Source organism: Aulostomus chinensis, chromosome 12 (assembly GCF_037954235.1).
Source record: "Aulostomus chinensis isolate RoL2024-O1b breed Wild chromosome 12, RoL_Achi_v1.0, whole genome shotgun sequence".
NCBI classification, from domain to species: domain Eukaryota; kingdom Metazoa; phylum Chordata; class Actinopteri; order Syngnathiformes; family Aulostomidae; genus Aulostomus; species Aulostomus chinensis.
The window spans coordinates 24,388,082-24,409,394 of record NC_141331.1 but is presented as its reverse complement, the minus strand read 5'-3'; the positions used below and the strand labels follow the sequence as shown (position 1 = coordinate 24,409,394).

At 42.2% G+C, this 21,313-nt stretch overlaps 1 protein-coding gene across 1 annotated transcript in view; it reads right to left on the bottom strand.

The window, feature by feature from the left end:
• Nucleotides 1–21,313, bottom strand: part of slc49a4 (solute carrier family 49 member 4) — a 66,775-nt gene that overhangs the window by 33,488 nt on the left and 11,974 nt on the right. The window contains exons 3-5 of the mRNA XM_086220864.1: nucleotides 14,243–14,514; nucleotides 13,388–13,517; nucleotides 4,548–4,656 (exon numbers count right to left, since the gene is read on the bottom strand). Of these exons, the coding sequence (XP_086076990.1) occupies nucleotides 4,548–4,656; nucleotides 13,388–13,517; nucleotides 14,243–14,514 (511 nt within the window). The remainder of the gene's footprint in view (nucleotides 1–4,547; nucleotides 4,657–13,387; nucleotides 13,518–14,242; nucleotides 14,515–21,313) is intronic.

The window sequence follows — 21,313 nt, the reverse complement described above, 5'->3', positions numbered from 1 at the left end:
GTACTCCTAAATTAAACACTTCGATGGAATGACAGTTGTTTTGTCACTGAATTGTAGCCCTCAAATTCCTAAATGATTCCTATGGTAGGATCGACCGAGTTTCATTAGCATATTTTCAATGCCATATTTTACCACAACTCCAGGCTTCCAAGATTTCCTTGCAATTCTATCAGTGAAGTTTGAGATGCCACATTAATGTTTCACCAAAGTTTGTGTTTGGGGAATTTTAAGGAGATTTCTAAAATTGAAACCATTATACATGATTTTATAAAGACAAAAACGTGGACACTACTTGGAAATCCATGCCTGTGTACGCTCAGAAAACTCAGTATCACCCAAACCCTTCGACCTTTCCTTACTCAGCTTACGTCAGATCACCAAATCCCTACAGCACCATTTTCTAGCCACCTAATCCCTGCATGTCTCTGCCCCCTCAAGCGGTCATTTACAGGATCAAGCTGTGTGGGTTAAACACCCCAGGTGCATTTCCAGTAAACTTCTGAAATCTCAGTGTGACAGCTGCTTACTGGAAAGCTGGCTTGGTGCGTGATCAGGTTTTTCAGATGTAGGCACTATTTCCTTTCACATCTTAATATAAACCAGGATGTTTTTCTGCTGCAAAACTGCTTTGAGGACCCACTGCTGTTTGTTTCCACTCTAAACTTCCCACTCAGTCTTGACTGTTCTGATCTCACAGCAGCCGTGGTCACCTCTCAATCAGACTGCATGACTAACTGTGAAAACATTTGACAGAAACATTATGTGTTTGGTGAAGAAGCCAGAAGAAAGAATAATGCAGACGAAAATCAGGGTAGAAACCAGGAATACTATATTGCACCTTGGTGATGTGGGCCTATACAGTAACCTTGACCTTTGACCACCAAAATGTTTTCAGGTAATCCCTTAGTCCAAGAGGAAGATTGTACTATATTTAAAAAAAAAAAAGAAAGGTCAGGACCTTCTTGCTATCAGGCGCCCACTGCACCACTGCTGCTTAACACTTTCTTCATGGTGTTCCTGTGACATTGTAGTCATGTGACGTGAATGGGACTTTTGACCCTGCAAAATTGCTCCAGTTCATCCTTGAGTCCCAGTGGATATTTGAGCCCAAAAAATCCCTTGAAGTGTTCTAGAAATATCGTATTAACAAGAATGGAGAAAACGGACGGCTGAGTGAAAACATGATGCCTGTTCTGTCAACGGCACTGGGGCATAAAAGCACCTCTTTATGCCTCAGTGCCAGTAAAGGACCAGAAAAAGGAACGACTGCATGAAGCTGGTGTAAAACAAGAGTTATATGTGAGGGGGCAGATACTTGCAACTAGAACAGACAGTGGACAAGTGCATTACATCAGCTCGTAATCTGAACTGTGAGCACAAATGAAGGGTGCCTGGCAGGATGGAAAGGGTGCACTTGGACATTTGGGAGCTCTTTCCATCAGGACTTTGTAACCTCCCGAAGCGACAGTGGTAAACACACAGATTGGCTTCGTAGCACAACAATTATCAACAAAGGAAAGGAGTACAAATGCGTTTGTTTGTACACCTGCTTGCAATCACCAATCTGCCTCAAAATGAGCACTGGAAAGCGTGAGGAAATTAATGGAAACCACAAAATTGCTCTTGTTATCAAAACGCACTGTACATTGGCTTGAGGCACTTGCTGCATATATTAAATCACAAAAAACAGTCAGACTCAGTAACATTTTGCAGTGATAAGAGAAAAATAAAACATGAGCACTGGAACAGAGCCGAAGAAAAATCCTTGTCCCATTTCAGATGCATTGGACTTGCATGAACTCAAAGAGGGAAATTGTCTACAGCACTGAATCTTGGGATTGTGAACATCAGCCTTCTGTCTTCTGTTTGGATCTGACAGAATAGTCAGCCCGAGCTTACAGCAGAATGAGTTAAAGCCACCATTTGGATATGCTGGTGCAGAAACAGGGAGTATTTATTTTGCATCCATTCAACCCAACTTTAAGGACCAACACGCCTGGAGAATAAAGCACGTTTTCAAAAATCTTCCGTAACATTAGCACTCACTGTGTTTAGATGCTGTTTCATCTGTTCTGTTAGCTTCAAGTTTTGTACCCAGGGGAGATCCTCTAACAAAGCTCAAGTCAATGCAACACACATTTATTCTTAACTAGCATGGATAAAGGAACTGTGGAAGAGAGAGAAATCTTTGGAGAACAAATGAAATCTAAGAACAATTTGGTATGTGCTCTGCTGCCTCTTGACAGAGGTATAAAGATAGAGGTGTAACAATAAGTGTCTCATTCTCTGCTCTCCTGAGTGTGATCTCCTCTCCGGCAGCACCTGTCTGATGATAACCTTGAAAAGATCCACCCTTTGTCTTTTGACATACTGCTGTGTCGGGAGTTGTAAAATGCAAACTATGCGTAGCTTTTTCCTCCAGCCTGCACCACACTCCCAGTGTCACCCTGCTTATGAAGGCATGTGACCATATATATATTGGAGGCATCCACCACCCCCAATATCCCCACCATATCATTTGAGTCCTGTTCTGTATTGCACTGTCCCCTGTTTAATGCGCACTTTATTCATTGTTTTAATTTAATTTAATTTATTCTGCATCACAGTTTGATGCAATGCATAAGGGCCATCCTTTTGTGTCAACGGATTCATAGTTCAAGTACTTCAGTTAGTACTAGTAATCATGACTATTATATTTGTTGGGCTTGAGTTTATAATTCATTTATTTTTACCCTGTGCATCTTTTGCTTTGGGGCGGCACGGTGGTGCAGTGGTCAGCACTGTCACCTAACAGCAAGAAGGTTCTAGGTTCAAGTCCCGGCTTGGGCACGGGTTCTTTCTGTGTGGAGTCTGCATGTTCTCCCTGTTCCTACGTGGGTTCTCTCTGGTACTCCAGCTTCTTCCCACAGTCCAAAGACATCAAGAGGGGACGAGGCTGACTGATACTCTAAATTGACTGTAGGTATGAATGTGAGAGTGAATGGTTGTCTGTCTCTATGTGTCTGCCCTGCGATGGACTGGCGACCTGTCCAGGGTGAACCCAGCCTGTCACCTGTAGCTGCTGGAATAGGCTCCACCCCCCTCTACCCTTGACAGGATAAGAGGGAGAAAATGGATGGATGGATGGATCTTTTGTTTTGTTTGTACTTCTGGACAGTACATTGCTCCAACACTAATAAACATGCTGCGTTTGCAGAGAGCAACTATTTGTCTACTCCCATGTTGATATGGTTAATTAAAAAAAATGAAAAGTGTCAGTTTAAGGTAGATTTAGAGCAGGGCAAAAATACTGAGATGTGATTTATGAAGAAAGCCGCAGACTTGTCGCCGTGACACAAAACACCACTCTCCTCTTACCGCCTCTGCAACAATCGCCAATCAATCAGAGCCTAGCAATGACAGCTACAAAAGTACAGTTAAGGATTCAAAAGAGACCTTTGACTCAGTGGAAAGAAGAAATTCCGCTGGAGAGTTCAAAGGGACCCAGAGATATCCTGTAACCAGTAATGGGAAGGATGGATGGACAACATGACAACAAGTTGCCTCCATGCATATAAATGGGCTAAATCAGGATCTGTAGCGTTATCAGGATACGACCTATAGTGGGATATGAGATTTTGGTCACATCAAACAGCCCTAGTGCAAGGAATATGACAAAATATATCATATTGATTACGTGGTACCTGGCGACCTGTACAGGGTGAGCCCCGCCTCTCACCTGAAAGCTGCTGCTGGGATAGGCTCCACCCCCCCACCCCCCCCCCAACCCTCAACAGGGTAAGCGGTAGAAAATGGATGGATGGTTATGTGGTAAGGGACAGTTTTTTTTAACTTAGAAAGGAACTGGAACAGGAGTTTGGGAGGCGGTGTCGCCACTATTTCAGCTCAGCATTAACACACAATACATTGTTTCCTTACAGAGGCATTAAAGAACATCACCTCACACTCTGCAGGGAGTTATGAAAGTGGTTAAATGTCTCTCAGGTATTTAAGGGCAAAGTCAAGACCACTGAACTTATCTGAGGTGTTTCAAGATGCAACGATGGGATTAAAAGTTTTTTATGAGCCATTCTTCATCCCAGTGCAAATGAATGTGATTTCAGCAAATTACTGGCACAGTTGAGCTTTTCAAATTTTTGAAATGAAGAAGTCAAACCTAGCAAATGGACTGGCAAGCTGCTCATGTTGCTGCTTTGTTCTCGTGCAGCTATACAACACAAGCCCCTATTTATACTTGGCAGCAAATGATCCTCAGAGGTGTATCAAAGAGGAAAACTACTGTGTTGTGCATGAAAAGTGAACGAGTCTGCACATGTTCACAAAAGCCAATTAGAACTGCAGTTATGACTACGAACGGCACATGGAAACAAGAGGGCACATAGTTTTGAGTAACCTTGATTAACAGACATGCTTCCTTACTGAAATACATAAACACGATTCAATTCTTGTTACTTCTGTTTGTATGTGTGTGTGTGTGTGTGTGTGTGTGTGTGTGTGTGTGTGTGTGTGTGTGTGTGTGTGTGTGTGTGTGTGTGTGTACTGCCTACCTGGCTGACTTTGGCTGGTGTGAGGACCATGTCGAGGACTCCCGCCCAGCCAGCAATCACCCCTGTGGGGACTGCATAGGCGAGTGCTATCATCACAAACCGCAGGTTGCTAAAGGGGACAGAAAACACATTCAAGGTTACAATAAAAAAAAAAAAAAAAGTTTCACAATTGAAGATTCCCCTGAAAAAATGAAGACAAGGTGCGTCTTTCAAGGTCAGATGCATCGTGCGTCTCCAATAACACAATGAACAAACGATTCTGTAAAAAGACAAAGGGTTGGTAATTTTATCCTCCAACTTCAAACACCTGTGTACCTTTTTTATTAACAGCTGTTATGGGGAATATAATTTAGTGCTGCGTGAGATGGTAAAAAAACTCCTATTGTGATCACTGGGAGCAATATTGTGGAAACAAACTAACAAACAAATGTTGTCATCAGTCTACTTGCTCAGTTCAAATGCACACAAATAGGACAAAATTTAATATCCACAACATTTGTGCGGTACTGTTCAGAATAATTGCTTTCTCTGGTGATTATATAACTGCACAAGCTAACATGGTGATTACCATTCAACTAACTGTGCCGCAGTACACTCGCAGCAAAAAACAGGATCTTCATTTCTCATACAGGGGGATCTATTTTAACAGAGGCAAATATATATAATTAACAGCACATCAATTATTACTTGGCACTTCTATTCATCATGCAGCCATTTTCTCAAATCAAATGGTGAAGAGGAAAAGCTCCGACTAATTTAGTGAGACATCTACTACATCCTGTTCTCCATCATTCAAATCAGCAGTACAGTACTTTGAAGTGGGAGTCCATGGAAAATCACTGAGTCATGAGTAAAATGTCCCAAATTAGTCTGAAGTTATATGATAATTTCATTTAAATTGTACATTTTAATCTCAAAAACATTTTCAGCAGCACTGAACCTGACCTGCTCTACTTGAGTCTTGAGTGGGAAACCCCATCCCGTGGGAATCTATCCAGGGTGAGACTGTTCCACCACTGTCTCTGTGGTTGTCACACTCATTCAGTCACCTCTACAAGTCCTCAGGGTTCTATTTCATGATGCTTAGACATTTAGCATACTGACCTTATGACTTCAAGTGTATGCCAACTTTTAAATTAATTCATGTGTTCACGGTGGCATCCAGTGTTTGACAGAGAAGTCTTTTGTGACATTCTGGGAGGCAAAGTGAAGAGAGGGACAAATTTTTGGTGCTGTCTTTTAAAAAAAAACATTTTTTTTTTAGGCATTTTGAAGACTTGTCAATTTTTTTTTAATCCGAATTACTCCTCTTTAACTTGTAGATTTTTGATTCGTTTTCACATTTTTCCATCTTGCTTTGTCTTTGACATCCCTACCTGACCATTGGGGCTAGAAATGCTAGAAAAAAGCAAAGCGGTACATGAGAGGGTGACATGCACCAAAAACAGAAAGCCCCTTCAGCATCTTGGCATGAGTTTTCATTAAACAGTGTAAGTGTCTACAAGCTCCAAGTGCCACCTTGTGCTTTCAGGAAACCTGATGTAAATAAATCAAAATGTCCCTGTGTTTCCTTCATGTGATATAGAGCAAATTAATACATAGTAATTATATGTTTTCTAGTGCCACCTAGAGGATGCAATAAGTTTGTTTGTTTGTTTTTCTACCTCAGGGAATGCATTAGTCTGCTCTTTCATACAAAATCCAAATGCTATCCGGTTTCATCCCCCTCTTGCTGTATGGAACAGCCCCAGCTTTGGCTCCAGGGGGCTTAAAGTTTGTCTTTGCTGAGGTACGTGCTAAAAGCGATGGAAATGGACCGCTCTGACTTCAGTAATACCTGCTCAAATGTAACAAATCACTAGTACAAGTACTAGTACTTTAATGGCTGTTGTCACTACAGGGTCTTCTGCGATTGCTCCTGCTGACTCGATGGGAAAGTGTGGCCAAGACTGTTTGAACAAACATCAAAATGCACAAAAAAATGCTTGAAGTCTATTTTTGATAGGAAGTTTGATGTATATGGCATCACTTCTTGTCTCCTGTTTTGGTAAATTTTCAAACTTTGTAGAAGAATAACAGTGGTATAATATGTTTACTGGGGATGAGCTAGATACTCGGAACGGCCAAGGTTATGACGAGGCCAAGTAACTACAAGTAAAAATGTGTCATTATCTGTGCTTGGATTTTTTTGATGAGGGAAAGTGTCTCTGATAGGCAGCTGGCCTGTTAGTCCCACACAGAGTCCCTCTCTCCCCACAAACAGCAGAGAAACGCCACTCGCTGCCTCAGTCAGCACACACAAGATAGACATCTTCCCTCACTGCAGAGTGCAGACCCAACTTTGCTGTGTACGGGATTTACTTCTCTCACTGCTGGATTTATTCCTCCATCAACCTGCTTTTGTTTGGAAATAAAAAACAAGTAGCGTGTTGCAGGTCATCGTACCTGGTGCTTGCACACGGCTGAATGAAGCTCAGCTTCTGTTTTTTTACCGTCAGGTTGGAGATTGATAGAAAGGTAGACAAGGTGCTTTTGTTAAAAACCAGTAAGCACTGATTCAACGCCAGGCCCGCAGTCACACTGTCAGTTCATTTAAACACGAATAAACAAAACCCAACGGTCAGCTGGCCTGCAAATAAATAACGCTCCCCGTTTTAATTCTGTCCTACACAGGCACACTCCCTCTCAATTTATTTGATATCTATTCTATCTGAAACTCTTATATAGTCAGGACAGTGAGTGATACAGAGCGTAATTTGTCTGACAGTGACACTGAACCAGCAGTCAGATGCTCTACATTTTAAGTCAGTCAGCATCAAGTCAGTGTCAGCAGACACTCAGTCAGACTGCTCTGTAGTTAAATTAAGTCTTCTGATCAAAAACATTGATCTACAGCTTAATCTGGGGCTCAGAAATATGTTTTTTCAAAAAAATTATAATGTAGCAACGTCTGATCAATCCTGAGTAGTTTCTTGAATCCAATTCAACAAATAACACATTTCTCTGCTGAGCCACATCTACCACCGATTTAAACCCCACCCCTCTGAGTACAGATACGGACACAGATCATTTTGGTTGTACAGATAATGGTGCACTCACTCAGTCCCACTGTTGATATAAAGCCCCAGTGTTTTGGGGGATTTAGATTAACTAAGGACTAATGATCCAATCCTGGTGACTTTATAGTTCAGCTGGGAATTTATCTCCAAGTTCCTGTGTCAGATCCGAGGGAAGAGGCTGTTGAGTCGCAGTGTCTGCACTACAGTGTCAGTGATATACTATCACTAACTGCCTCCATTGACAGAAATATTTAAATTCTTCACATTCTCCCACAAAATATATTCACGGGAGTAGAGAGCACAATAGGATATCAAAACAGTTTGGAACCTTGCTACATTTTTAAAGATACCATTTTATTTATTGATTTTTTTCTATTAAATTATTCATCATTTAGTCTGTGAAAGTCTGGAAAACTATTATCATTCTACAAATTGTTGTCTTTTGACTTATTTTATCAGTTAAAAAAAGTTATTTACTTGGTTTCAAATGATTTTAAAACGTCGTTTGAGAAACTGAAACATAGTTTTAATTTTTTTTTCTGTTGATACATAATTGACTAAAAATGAATGAATTATAAATAACGCAGCATGAATTGACTAAGTAATTAGTCAGCTAACTTTGCTCACCTCATTCTCAATGTATTATGAGCAGAGGGCAACTTATCAAGTTACCAACTGCACTGAAACTGTCCAAATAAGAGATCAAACCAAGCCCCATCGGGCAGCTGAGATAAATGGCTTTAGGCAAAAGATACTGTGCTGCAGGGTCTGCTAATATCTCATCATCTTGCGCATGAAAAGGGTGAGAACAGAAAAGAAAGACCCTTCTATAATTCATGTCTAGTTACGCATGTCTACCTAGTATCCACCAGCAGAACTCACCTCTTCGGGTTAATATGGCACCCTTCTAATCACATACAAGCCAATTAGAGTCACTTTGAACGCCCACGCTAATCGCCCTCGCCCAATGAGATGGCATGCTGATTTAAATCAGCGACACCTCCTCAGCCCTAACAATGTGATTAGAATCATTGGGCGCCTGACAAATGAGGCGGTGCTGGCAGAGCAGGCAGCAGATTCATAGACTGTTTTGTTTTCCTGATCTCCTCTTTCCAGCATTTATTGTCCCCCTGCTTTGTTCATTAGAATGCAGGCAGCATCCTTAGCAGTATCATGGGGGGACATCTGGAGAACAGTTTGCGACACCCTACCAAGTCTTCAAATTCTCGACATACAGACACACTTTAGACACATAACCTGCACAGTAAAATGCCTGCTTGTTCTTAACATATGCACGCCCTTTCCCTTTCCCGACTCCGATGCATTCCACCCAACGCATTGCTTTCTTCTTTGAATGCTTTGACTCCACAGACAAGTCTCCGTGCTGCGGGCCAGTCTTGTCTTATGCAGTATGAAGCTAGTTGGCTTTACAGTATGTAAGGATAGTCATAAAAGCCCCGTGATGGAGCACTCGCTCTGCTTCTCTCCCAGCACCCATTTCATTAACCTTGCAACAACGGCAGGAAATCAATATACAAGCACCTTATTCCCACTTTGGGTTTTTATTTAGATAACCAAATTCCAGAAAGCAGATGGTGGTGCTGCTGGTGGTGATATATTTCCAAAGAAGTCTCAAAGCTGGCTGTGTCATCAGCTAAGTGCCATTTGTCCTTGGCAGACCCTGCTGGAGATCAATGCATCAGGACGGTAACACTCAAAGCTAACGTGATTATGGCTGGGGAGAAGGGGATTCATCAATGCTCAGGCTTTGGGCTGTTTAGCACTCCCTCACTCTACGATTACAATAAAATGATAACTTTACACCTCGCACAGAGACAATCAGACTTCTAATCAGGCGACTGCTGTGGAAGCAGATGTGAGCAGCTGGAAACACTCATCAAGCTGAAGATCATTAACCAGTGCTCAGACCCCGGTAGGCTAATGGCTACAACAATGGATGTTATCAGGCAGACTGACTAGTTGGCTGCCACCTGCTCGTTATGGAGTGCTGAAATTTAACCATTTTGTCAGCAAGAATGGCGCCCCTATTGAGTGGCTTAATATGATAGATCTACCTTCAAGAGTTCTTCTGTCACTGTCATTTTTGATATCCACATCTCCTCATGCAGCTGGTTGTCTGGTCAGTATTATGTAGCATAGCAAACCCTAAACTTGTGTTACCTTGCACAAAACTATCATGCAGGGTTTGTTGGGGGGTGATCATTAGAGACAACTTCAAGAGAAAATCAGGGCATCCCTAAACATCTGTGGCAGCAAGTTTGGAAGAAAAAAATATATATATATACATATATACACATATATATAGTAGCCACTCTTTGCTTTGTTGCCAGCACTGCAAACACTTGGCCTTCTCTCAGTGACCTTCATGATGTCATCACCTGAAATGGTTTAAATTCTCAGACCATCAGTTGTGTTGTGCAGAAGTCAGGTTGGTACACAGCTGACAGCTCCATTTGACAGCTGTTAGAATTCATATGATGGCAAGAACCAATCAGCTAAGTGAAGAGAAACGACCGTCCATCATTACTATAAGAAGAAGGTCAGTCAGTCTGGAAAACTGCACAAAATTTGAATGTGTCCCCAAGTGCAGTCACAAAAACCATGAAGCGCTCCAACAAAACTGGCTCACATGAGGACCCCCCAGGAAAGGAAGACCAGGAGTCTCCTCTGCTGCTGAGGATGAGTTCATCTGAGTCTCCAGCCTCAGACATCACAAGTAAACAGCACCTCAGACTAGAGCCCAGATAAATGCTTCAGAGTTCTGGTAGCAGACACGTCTCTACTTCAACTGCTCAGAGGAGACAGCAGGAATCAGGCCTTCATGGTCAAATGGCTGCTAAGAAACAGCCACTAAGGAAAAGCAACAAGCAGAAGAGATTTGTTTGGTCCAAGAAACACAAGGCATGGACATCAGACCAGTGGAAATCTGGGCTTTGGTCTGATGAGTCCACATTTGAGATCTTTGGTTTCACCCGCCGTGTCTTTGTGCGACGCAGAAAAGGTGAACGGATGGTCTCTACAGGCGTGGTTCCCACTGTGAAGTATGTAGGAGAAGGTGTGATGGTGTGTGTGTGTGTGTGTGTGGGGGGGGGGGGGGATTGCTGGTGACACCGGTGGGGATTTATTCAAAACTGAAGGCACACTGAACCAGCATGGCTACCACAGCGTCCTGCAGCGACATGCCATTCCATCCGGTTTGCGTTTAGTTGGACCACCATTAATTTTTCAACAGGACAACGACCCCAAACACACCTCCAGGCTGTGTGAGGGCTGTTTGACTAAGAAGGAGAGGGATGGAGGGCTGCACCAGATGACCTGGCCTCCAGTCACCAAACCCAAACCAAGTTAAGATGGTTTGAGATGAGAGGGACCAGAGTGAAGGCAAAAGGGCCAACAAGTCCTCAGCATCCCTGGGACCTCCTTCAAGACTGCTGGAAAACCATTTCAGGTGACGACCTCTTGAAGCTCATGGAGAGAACGCCAAGAGTGGGCAGAGCAGTGATCAAAGCAAAGGGTGGGGATTTTAAAGAATCTAAAATATAAAAGATGTTTCGAGTTATTTCACACTTTTTTTCTACATAATTACATGTATTCATTCATAGAATCTACAATGTAAATTGTCACGAAAATAAACAAAAAAATTATATGAAAAGGTGTGTCCAAACTTTTGACTGGTAGAGTGTGTGGGTTTGTGTGTGTGTGTGTATACACACCTGGCACAGCAATCCCTTACCTCATAGCCCATCATACCAATACCAGTGTCATAAAAAGGGGTAGTAAGCGTACTATTTTATGTTTGGAAATAATGAAGGCCATTTTGATCTTTTTTTTTTTTTCATTATGATTACTGCACACCTTCCTGCAACATCCCATCTGACCCTACGCTACACTAACTATTTTGATAAAAGTCTTTTTAAAGCCTCATGTGTTAGCTACAGAAGCTATGGCCTCGTAAACTTTAAACAGGTTGTAATGAGATTTTATCAATTATATTACTCCTTTTGTATGTGACAAAAACGGCAGTTGTGCAATGACCACATGGCTCCAACCTTGTTTGAAAGAATGGCCACTGAGAGACAGAGGTGAACGGCAGTCCCCACACGGGCCGCATTATTTGTTCATGGTGGCAATGAAATGGATATTTGCCATTATAAAAAGATGCAAAGGATTACCACCAACATCCGATCCACTTGAGGACTCACTACGGCCTGTGCTGCCTATCTTTATGACCAGCAAACATACTTTCCTCAGTCGGTGAAACAGTTACTCTGATGTGTTGCACTGGGCAAGTGAAGTGAGTTTCATACTGGATTTTACTCATTCGTCTCCAAACGAGTATTGTTCATGAGCATTTGGACTTAAACAAAGTCTAAATGTGCAGTCAAGACCCAACAATGAGCCCATACAGCTGTAGAGTGGGGGTTTACAACTACCCATTGATCAAACTTTGAATGATAAATTAGTAGAGCTTAATCATTGATTTTTTTCTTTTTCTTGAGCTGCTTCCTTTTTCATGCCATCCTCCTCTGGATACTAGCATGCACACAAAAACTCAAAAGTCACTTTACTTGTGGGAGAATTTGACAGCTTGATGCTGCCTGGTGAGACGCAACACACTGCCCAGACCAGCCACTGGAAAGCTGCCTATCACAAGTGGAACAGAAACCAGTTTAGCAGCATGGCCTAATTAAATTGGCCTGGCTTTGTGTGTGTGTACATCTGTCCAAAATGAAGCATTAGGTTAAGATCAGCTTGGTCCCTGTCATCTATCTCAGGGAGCTCTTAGTTAAGCCTCTCTGTGCTGGGAAGAGGCCAGTGGTAAACCTGGCACGGTAGTGAAGCTATTTCGGACTACAGGAGACAAAGTGTAGCCAACAAAGCCACAGGCCAGCTCCCCAGCTGCTGCCGCCCAGCTTTTCTTCTCCCCTCTCAAGCCCTTTAATCCCTGGCCACTGCCACAGGCCTCGTTCCTCCACAAGTCAGGCAAAAGGCACAGCACTCGCTCCTCAGGCAAAGCCATTTCCTCAAGGCCCGAAGGATAAGTGCTGCCTTGGTGGAAAATGAGAGGGGGTTTAAGGGATGGGTTGTGGCAGGGTTATAGTGAAGTGTGATTCAATCATTGTCGCTAGATTTCCTTCTCCCTTCATGCCTTTCCCAGAAGATCTCATCACCTAGTATTCACCTCGTCATCAGAGACCATCTCCCTCCCTGTAACCGCATGTCTTGAAAATGTATTGACGACTGACCCAGATGGGAGAGAAGCAGAGGATGATGTCTTTTTCAAAAGCATCCGGTATGTTATAGCGTAGTAATTAATCTAAAGGGCGGGCTGAGGTTTCTTTGATAACAACCCCAGCAGATGGTGAGAGGCACACCACTTCGTTAAGATTCCGTAAACATTTTTTTGTCGCAAGATTCTGTTGCATTAACTTTTTAAGACAAGAAGCACCAAATGAATTACCGGATAAGCAACTGAACTAGACAAAATTAATTTGTAGAGCGAGGTTGGAGAAGGCGCTGCAGAAATATACTCCCCACTGATCTCTTCTGATGTCGTGAAACGGATCAGCACAGAGACTAATTTCAAACAACACTTTGGCTTTACACATCCTCACCTGAGTCAAGGACACATCAATGAATACTGTGGTGAACCAATGGGTTCAACAGAGGCTGTCAGCTGATAGTGGTCTTTTAGATGTGTCGGCTGTTTGTGTGCCAGCATCCCTGCGTGCATGTGTGCGAATGTGTGTTGGTGTGTACCTCAGTAGTCTGCAGATGCTGCTCCTGTAACTGAGTCTCTGGCTCGCAGCGGCCACACTGGGAGGCATCGGCGGACGTGATGGGAAATAGAGCAGGACGGCTGCAAAAAGCACGGTAATTGCAGCCAACTCTGCCGGAGCACAGTGACACAGATAGACGTAAATGTCATTTATTTTCATCGAAGACACATTTCGATCAATCTGACAATCTTTCTCAACATTACAGTGGTATCTGTGTCTCCTAAAACCCTCATAAATACCACACTTTGCTGTCAGAAAATTGACATTGTCTGACTTATGTATTCTAGAGAGCCAACACAGTTTTATAGTTTGTTCATTTCCAAAGTAGCAGCAGAGCAGCGACATCTGTATGACCCTTTTATTGGGTGAGGTATGGATTTATCAAGCTGCTACAAGCTTTCACTCCCTGATAGAGCTGCGCTCCACCTCCCATTGATCTATCGTTAGGAAAAATAGCCAGCATCCCTTTTTCTCGTGATGACCTCCAAAACTTTTCGATCAAGTGCTTGCTCAAGTTATTTATTCTGTCCTTTCAAAATGAATGGTACGACATCAGATTAAACAAAAGCTCGAGCCTCCATCTATTACAGCATGCTTGTTCCTCTTTTTCCAACATGCTTTTAATTTTCTGAATCAGTTAAGCATAACAGTCCTTGCAAAGTATTTTTCAGCAGTGTGGTTATGAAGATTATAATTGAGGTTTTTCTGTGTTTGTGCAAAATTCATCCAAGCCCTTTGCCTGATTGTATTTGTGTCTCCTGACAGCTGACATGATGGTGAAATGATGTGCTATTGATCGTCTGTGCCCTCAGATGTCCACCCGTGCTGCTCGTACCTGCATACATAACCAGCTGGATCATGTCTCGGATGGAGCTGTCAGACGCTGCTGCTGCCATTGTGGTTGCTGCTTGGGTGTCGTTAGGGGCAGGAACTACTAGAGGACCGACAACAAACGAAGCAGCGCCTCCCAGGTAGGAGAAGAGTGAGGCAACCGCAGTGGCAGTGGCTCTCTGATCGGGGGCGAACCACGTGGTGGAGAGGAAGGGACCGGCGCTCATTATGGTTGGGCCGGCTAAACCGTTCAGAAACTGTCCTCCATGAATTAACCTGTAACAGAAATAACAGGATGAAAAAGCTTGGAGTTAAGATTATTAAAACTAAACAAATAAAACCCTCTACATTGTCAGATAGTGATGACACGAAGGCATAACCATTTGAGCAACATATACAGAAATATAATATAAATGAACTGCACAGACGTCTCTGTAAATTCCTGAACATGCAATGATTGAATGAATGAATGAGAAAACGACCTAATCCCAATTTTGCTGCATAATTTCCAGTGAAATAACTTGTTTACTAAAACACAACTTGTTGAAAACATATGTGCAAAATAAAGGAATTTTTGTGCACTGAAACATCGTAAGTTTGCAATTAATAAAAAAAAGAAAATTCATAGCAGAACTATCAACACAACAATCAAAATCAAGACACATCAAGTAAAATCATCAAAAAATGTTTAACCGGGAGTTGATACCTTCTTTTGCAAATTCAAAGGGGACAGTTTCCTCTCCACAGATGCAAATTTCTTGCTCGCGGGAGGAAGTGCTGTCTTGATCAGCTTGAGAAGTGTCCAGAGACATCTGTCGTGAATTTCACTGTCTCAATAAAACTTAATGAACTAGAGGTTGTTGTTTTTTTTAGCAAATCAAAAACTTCTGCTGGCTGCTCTAAGGCTTAATCTCATGGGTGGGACTTGCGCCGTCTGTACTGGTCAGTCTCGAGGGACAGTACGGCTTGAGACACGTCTGGCAACTTTCATTGCTGCCCACAAGACTCAGTTCAAAATGAAAGTCTCGGATTTGGAAAAGGAAGATTTCATGCTCATAAGTACATTTTTAATCACATATTTATTTTACAATGCAATAAAATGTCTTTTTGATTGCTTCAGTGCTGCAAAGTCAGATTAGTTTGATTCAAAACCTATTCTTTTCAAAATAAAGTTACAAAACTTGCTCAATATATAGTGCTATGAAAGGTTTCAAGGATCAGTTAAAACCCCGTAACCTTTTTTGTTGCAGGTCCAAATCCTAATCTGCACAACAAAGACAGTAAAAAACAACTGCAGCAGTACATCCAAGGGATTCAGGATCCAGGTTACATTCAGTTTTGTTATCATTGAAAATGATAATTCGCCCAAGAACTGTAATATGTTATCAAGAACTTGTTGGAGCTGGTTACAGCCGGACATGTAGAGTGTAGAACCACAACTGTATCAATTACGTAGAACCTGCTCAAATCAAAGTGTCTGTACTTAAGTACGAGTACTGACTGAGAACGACACCAAAAGTATACTTGGATGATACTGGAAGCTTCATTCGAGACTTTGCAAACATTTTATGCAGTTTTGCTGAGTTAATAATTCGTCTCCAGTAGTTTTACTATGTGAACTTGGATTAATGCGTGTAAAGCAGAGTACATAAAAGTATATATTTGTGCACAAGTATAGAAATGTATATGTGATGTGAAGTAACGGAACATTTCTTTGAAGTGTGTGGTTGAAAGTGGCAGGCGGGTGCATAAAAAATAAGGTGCAAATGTCTTTGGGGAGGAAAGTGAGCTGTTCCTTAGAGAATCCAACTTACAGTGGCACTAATGTTCCTTCACACCAAGACAGATGTTCTCCGAGATGTCCCCTGATGTCACCAGACCTCTCACCACCCCCCACCACCCCTCCAGAACTGTCTGACTGAGACAGCCAGCCACCAGGGACAGTGCATGGCTGATTGATTGTTGGTGAGCTCAGTCAAGACAGACACCATTCATTCAGGCTGGCTCAGCAGGACAGAAGGAAGGAGAAACAGGGGAGAAGTTGAGAGCAAAGAGACAGAGAGAGAAAACAATGAGGGGGGGGGGGTGATGACAAGGAGGGAGCTCAGGCTAAAATTGAGTTTGTGGTATCTAAAAATATTTTGCATATTTACACTCAAATTGTAAATCTGACACTCCCTGTTGATCGTAAATTATCATACGTGAGTGCAGGCGGGCTTGTTGTTTGTGAGTTTATTCAAGTTCACTTGAATAATACAACTGAATAATGATTTGAATAAAATATAGCTCAAATTAGCTAAGACTAAATGTACAAAAAAACTGTTATTTGATAAGGATGCGTGATGAAGTCTTTTCATAACCTTATACCGTGTTACATTCATAAGACTGACCTTCTAGACATGGCTGCTATGAAGGTGTTTGTTCATGGAGGACCAAACTTGCCCAATAAATCAAGAAATACATACAGGAATCATGTGAAATATACCATTACATAGATAAAAGTATGTGTATTACAAATAAATGGAAGCATTAACTCCTCAACATCCACAGGCCTTTTAAATACTGCAGTTTAACATTTCATGGCTTTACTGAACTTATGTCCATAATCTTCATTGACTTTGGCTGTGCAGTTCTTGTTGGAGGTGTTAATATTGATGCTGACAAACCCCAGGACAAAGAAACTAAAAGACTGTGTTGGGTTCTGGATAACGCCCCACTCTGGATTTAATTATCTACAAGGTTGTGGTGGTGATTGATGTTGCCCTCTCTGATCATCCCTCTTTTTTCTTTGAGAGAAAAAAAATGATATATCAACATAAAACACTAGTGAATCATTTATGAAGGATTTCTCTCCCATAACTACTCTCTTGGGTCTCCGAGAGCTTGTAGGTCAGTTCATTTTTAAAGTTGCAAATGTTACTGATACAATTGCACCCTGGTTGTTTTTGGTAAACACAGATCTCCATGCACCGATGAGATGTCACGAGTCAGATTAGAAACAAGCGGTCCGTCCCAAGTATGGGACGTGCATTGTCCTGTTAGAGACAAGAATCAGGAACCGGAACCGTCAGAGAATCGGGATCATTGTTAACACAGAGAACTTGTATTGGATGCCTCCGAGCTTTGCGATTCCTTTTATCAATGTCAGAATAATTTTTTGATAGTTGCTTATTGCAACAAAATAATGCTATTTGTCTACATCATGGAAATGAGCAAAATAATCTCTCTGACCATGTTCCAACATTAAATACCCACTGAAAGCATCCTCCTGTTACCTTGCTATCCCACCAAAAGGCTGTTTTGAAGATGATTTTTAATTGCACAGACTCAGGCTCTCTAAACGTGACTTTAAGGTAACAACTGATCAAACAGAGATGGTTTATAGTGTATTGACGTCAATGCTGTGTCCATGTGTACCTTAAATCAATATCGGTATATGCAGCAGAGCAATGGTTGAGTCAACCCGCATCCATTGCCATTCTGTGGCTTTTCCAGATAGTCTGACCCATCGGTACAGAATCGCTCCTCCTCCTTAGGACTCTCCTTTATTCTCGTTGCCCCCTTTCCAGCTAATGTTCAACTTAGTTTATGAAATGACAGTGTGCACTTACATTCATGGCTGCAACACAGAGATGGGAGCACCAGATTTTGCTGGAAGCTAAATTCCACATTTAGTTCTGAACAATAAAACCAGGCATGTTTTATCAATCTATGCACCATGATATCAACCAATAGGTGAACGGTTTTTTTACCTCATCACGCACTTGCAGAAAAGCATGAAGAAAAGCCAAGGCGAAGAAAAATACAGAAATGAGTAAGTTTGGGGAATTAAATAGGGTGGAAATGAAAAAGATTAAATCAATGATGAGTAAATAAATAAAAATAAATGGCAAAGTAAACAGAGGAACTTATACAAAAACTAAATTGAAGCATTAAGAATCCTTGGGGCAGAATTTATCACTTATTTTTACAAAATACTTCTTTCTTGCACATTAAAGTATAAATGGGGTGATTTACTGTATATTTCTTATTCGAATTTAGATTTGAGCAGTTTTGCTCCTCCGTATCGGTGTCCATGATTGCCATCATTCATCCATCCATCCATCATCTACTCTGCTTATCCTGCGCAGGGTTGGAATAAGACATCAATATGGTCAAATTCATATTGTACACACTACTGCTATTCTAACATAAGGACACAAACTCTACGGTACCGGGACGTGTTTTTCAAATGTCAACTGTTGTATGAAGAAATGCTGCTATGCATGACCATTGCAGTAATAGGATAAAGTGTAGTATTCGAAAAACATTCAGAAAAATGCGCTCAGAGGAACCACTGAGAAAGTAAACATTAAAACAAATCTAACCAGGCATTCGCTGCCTTGGCCTCCTCAGCGTTTCAAGGCTTTCCTTTTCAGATTCATCATTCCAATCTGGAATAAAAGAGTATTGAGGTTTTGTACTCACACCCTCCCAAAAAAAACAGCATCTTCATAAATAAAGCAGGCATACTGGTATGTTTACTCCTTACGGTGCTACCACTTCCCTGCCCTTTCTAACTTTGCTGTCCACTGCCTCTGGGGCTCACAGATAAACGTGTTGTGGTCAGTGATAGATTGATGGGAGGATAACTTGTTCACCCTATATCTCCAGCCCACATCGCAGACAGACCAGATAGCATCCAGGCCTGTGGCTCTTACATTGTATTGATTCCTCTGCGTCTTCCTTTATAGGTGCGTAACTCTTGGGTTTTAAATGCTCACTTACCTGGGAGTTTTCAGTGAAGCTCTATCATAGGCTAATGCACTTCCCTGATAGCGTCTATTGCCCTGCGCACACCTGGTATGAAGATCCTTCTTGAGTCGATCACAAGGGGTCAGCCTCACGAACAGGTGTGCACACACTCAATACATCCTCAGATTAAATCACTGAAACCACATTTGGAGGTGGTCTTGGCCACACTCTTTCAGTAGTGTGAATGCGCATGTATCCTGGTCCATATTGGAGGGCTGCCTCATCAGCTGTTGTCTTTGTTTTAATTGGATATACCGCAATTGACCACACAAACGCAGAGTATTACTACAACATATGCTCATTGAAAAGCTCAGAGAGGGATATTAATATTCTGGTTGCAAACCTCTTTGGTGGTTTGATTTGTTAGGAAGATGCTTAGAAACACACCTGGTCTGGATCACTCTGATTTCGCTCTCTTCTGCTTTTACTTTCTGACTGATAAACACAGGACAGGACAAGTATGGGAGTGACAGGTCATGTCTGTCTGCCTCTGCTCAAACACCAGACATCATGCAAAATAAGACGGTAATTCTTGAAAATGTCGTGGACGGACATGTGTGCACATGTTGGTATACATTATTATTATGTTCAATCTCTGAGTGTTCTGAGCAGCATCAGCCATGTGTGCAACTTGGAATAACCCTTAAGTGCAGCAGGTAAGTACACTGATTAACAACAGTGCAAACAGAAGTATGGGTTTATTTGTATACCATGTGGGGAGGTGAGAGACGAACACGTGACACGTGGAGTCGCATTTTAGATCCAAGTGTGAACACTCAGCAGAGATGACCACTTGTGATCGGATCACATCAGGACAGAACTTTATACGAGGAGTGCACATGACTCATGAGTATATTTGCACCCTAATATCCTGTCCTCCACACTCAGCCACTCAGCCATACAAGCTGTTGAGTCTGGACTCTGGAAATCACTGCTTCCCTCTACCGCTCTGCTTTTCTCTTCTCCATGTCATCATCTGTATTTACCTTTGTCACGGTCCTTATTTCCATTTCAGTATGCTGATCAAGTTGGTGCTGACTGTTGGAATTATGTTCACAAAACTTGGTGAAGGGGAGGAGCCACAAAAAAAGCCATTCAATTTTGGGGTGACAAGTAAAAACATAGCAAAAATACTGAATTTCTCCACATGAACTATACTAGAAGTCTGCTCTCTGGGGCACTTCAAGTATTCCTGTTGCTCAGTTTACTGCCATGTGATTCATTAGGAAGGTGCACCTGCACAAATACGAAATGCGTGCAGGTGCAGGAAATTGCGACTAAAACCTGGTTTTCGTCAAACAAGTTTGATCCAAACTCAACGCCTCTACAGGCGTCCACCACAGATTGCTACGACACGATGGATAATGGAGAAGAGAATGGGATTTTCTTTGGCTGTATTGTATCAGTGCTGAATTCAGTCTTAGCATAAACAGTTTAGGAAGACATTTGCATCAATAGAATATAATTTTAAAGAATCTTACAAAGCGGAAGAGGGGACCGCATGACTTGGAGGTAGAGTGGCCGTCCAGCAACCGAAGGCTGGTTTGATCCTCACTTCCCCGGTGACCATGTCCAAGTATCCTTGAGCAAGATACTGAGCCCCTAATTGCTTCTGATGGCCCCGCGGTGGACCCCCCCCCCCCCCCCCCAATCGATAAGCGGTATAGAAAATGGAAGGATGGATGGATGGACAGAGAAAGAACATACTGTCTGAATGTGCTCAAGGACTCAGTCAAACTTTCAGTAATTTACAGAATTCAGTAGTTTCTGCTACAAAGTTCAGTAAGTAGATCAAACGTATTGAGGTCTGTTACTGTTAGTCTGGTAATAACACAAAGGATGAGGATAGATAGAGAGTAATGTGAGGACGAGTATTCACATGGGGGAGTTGCTCTGTGGCAGGAGAAGACAGCAGCCATTTCCAACAGGAGATGATTAAGTTGATCAGTATTGATGAACCCTGTCAGACGCAATCTGATCGAGAAGGAGACAAAGAAGCTGGTGACACGGGAAATAATCCCACTGGTTCTAGTCTGCCAGTGGTGATGGGGCTAATTCTGCTGTCATAAAATGAGAGGCCAGTTCAGTCTTGGAAATGGCACCAGCGCGATCATCAAAGTAATGTGACAGCGCACTGAGGGAGCAACAATGTGTTCTGATGGCCTATCAGCCGGTCTGAGTCGAGATGTAAGTTACAGACATGGACGAATCACACAGCTTTAGACACATGAGGAGAAGAAAACTTAGAGTGCGAGAGACTGAATGGAAATAAAAGCAAAGG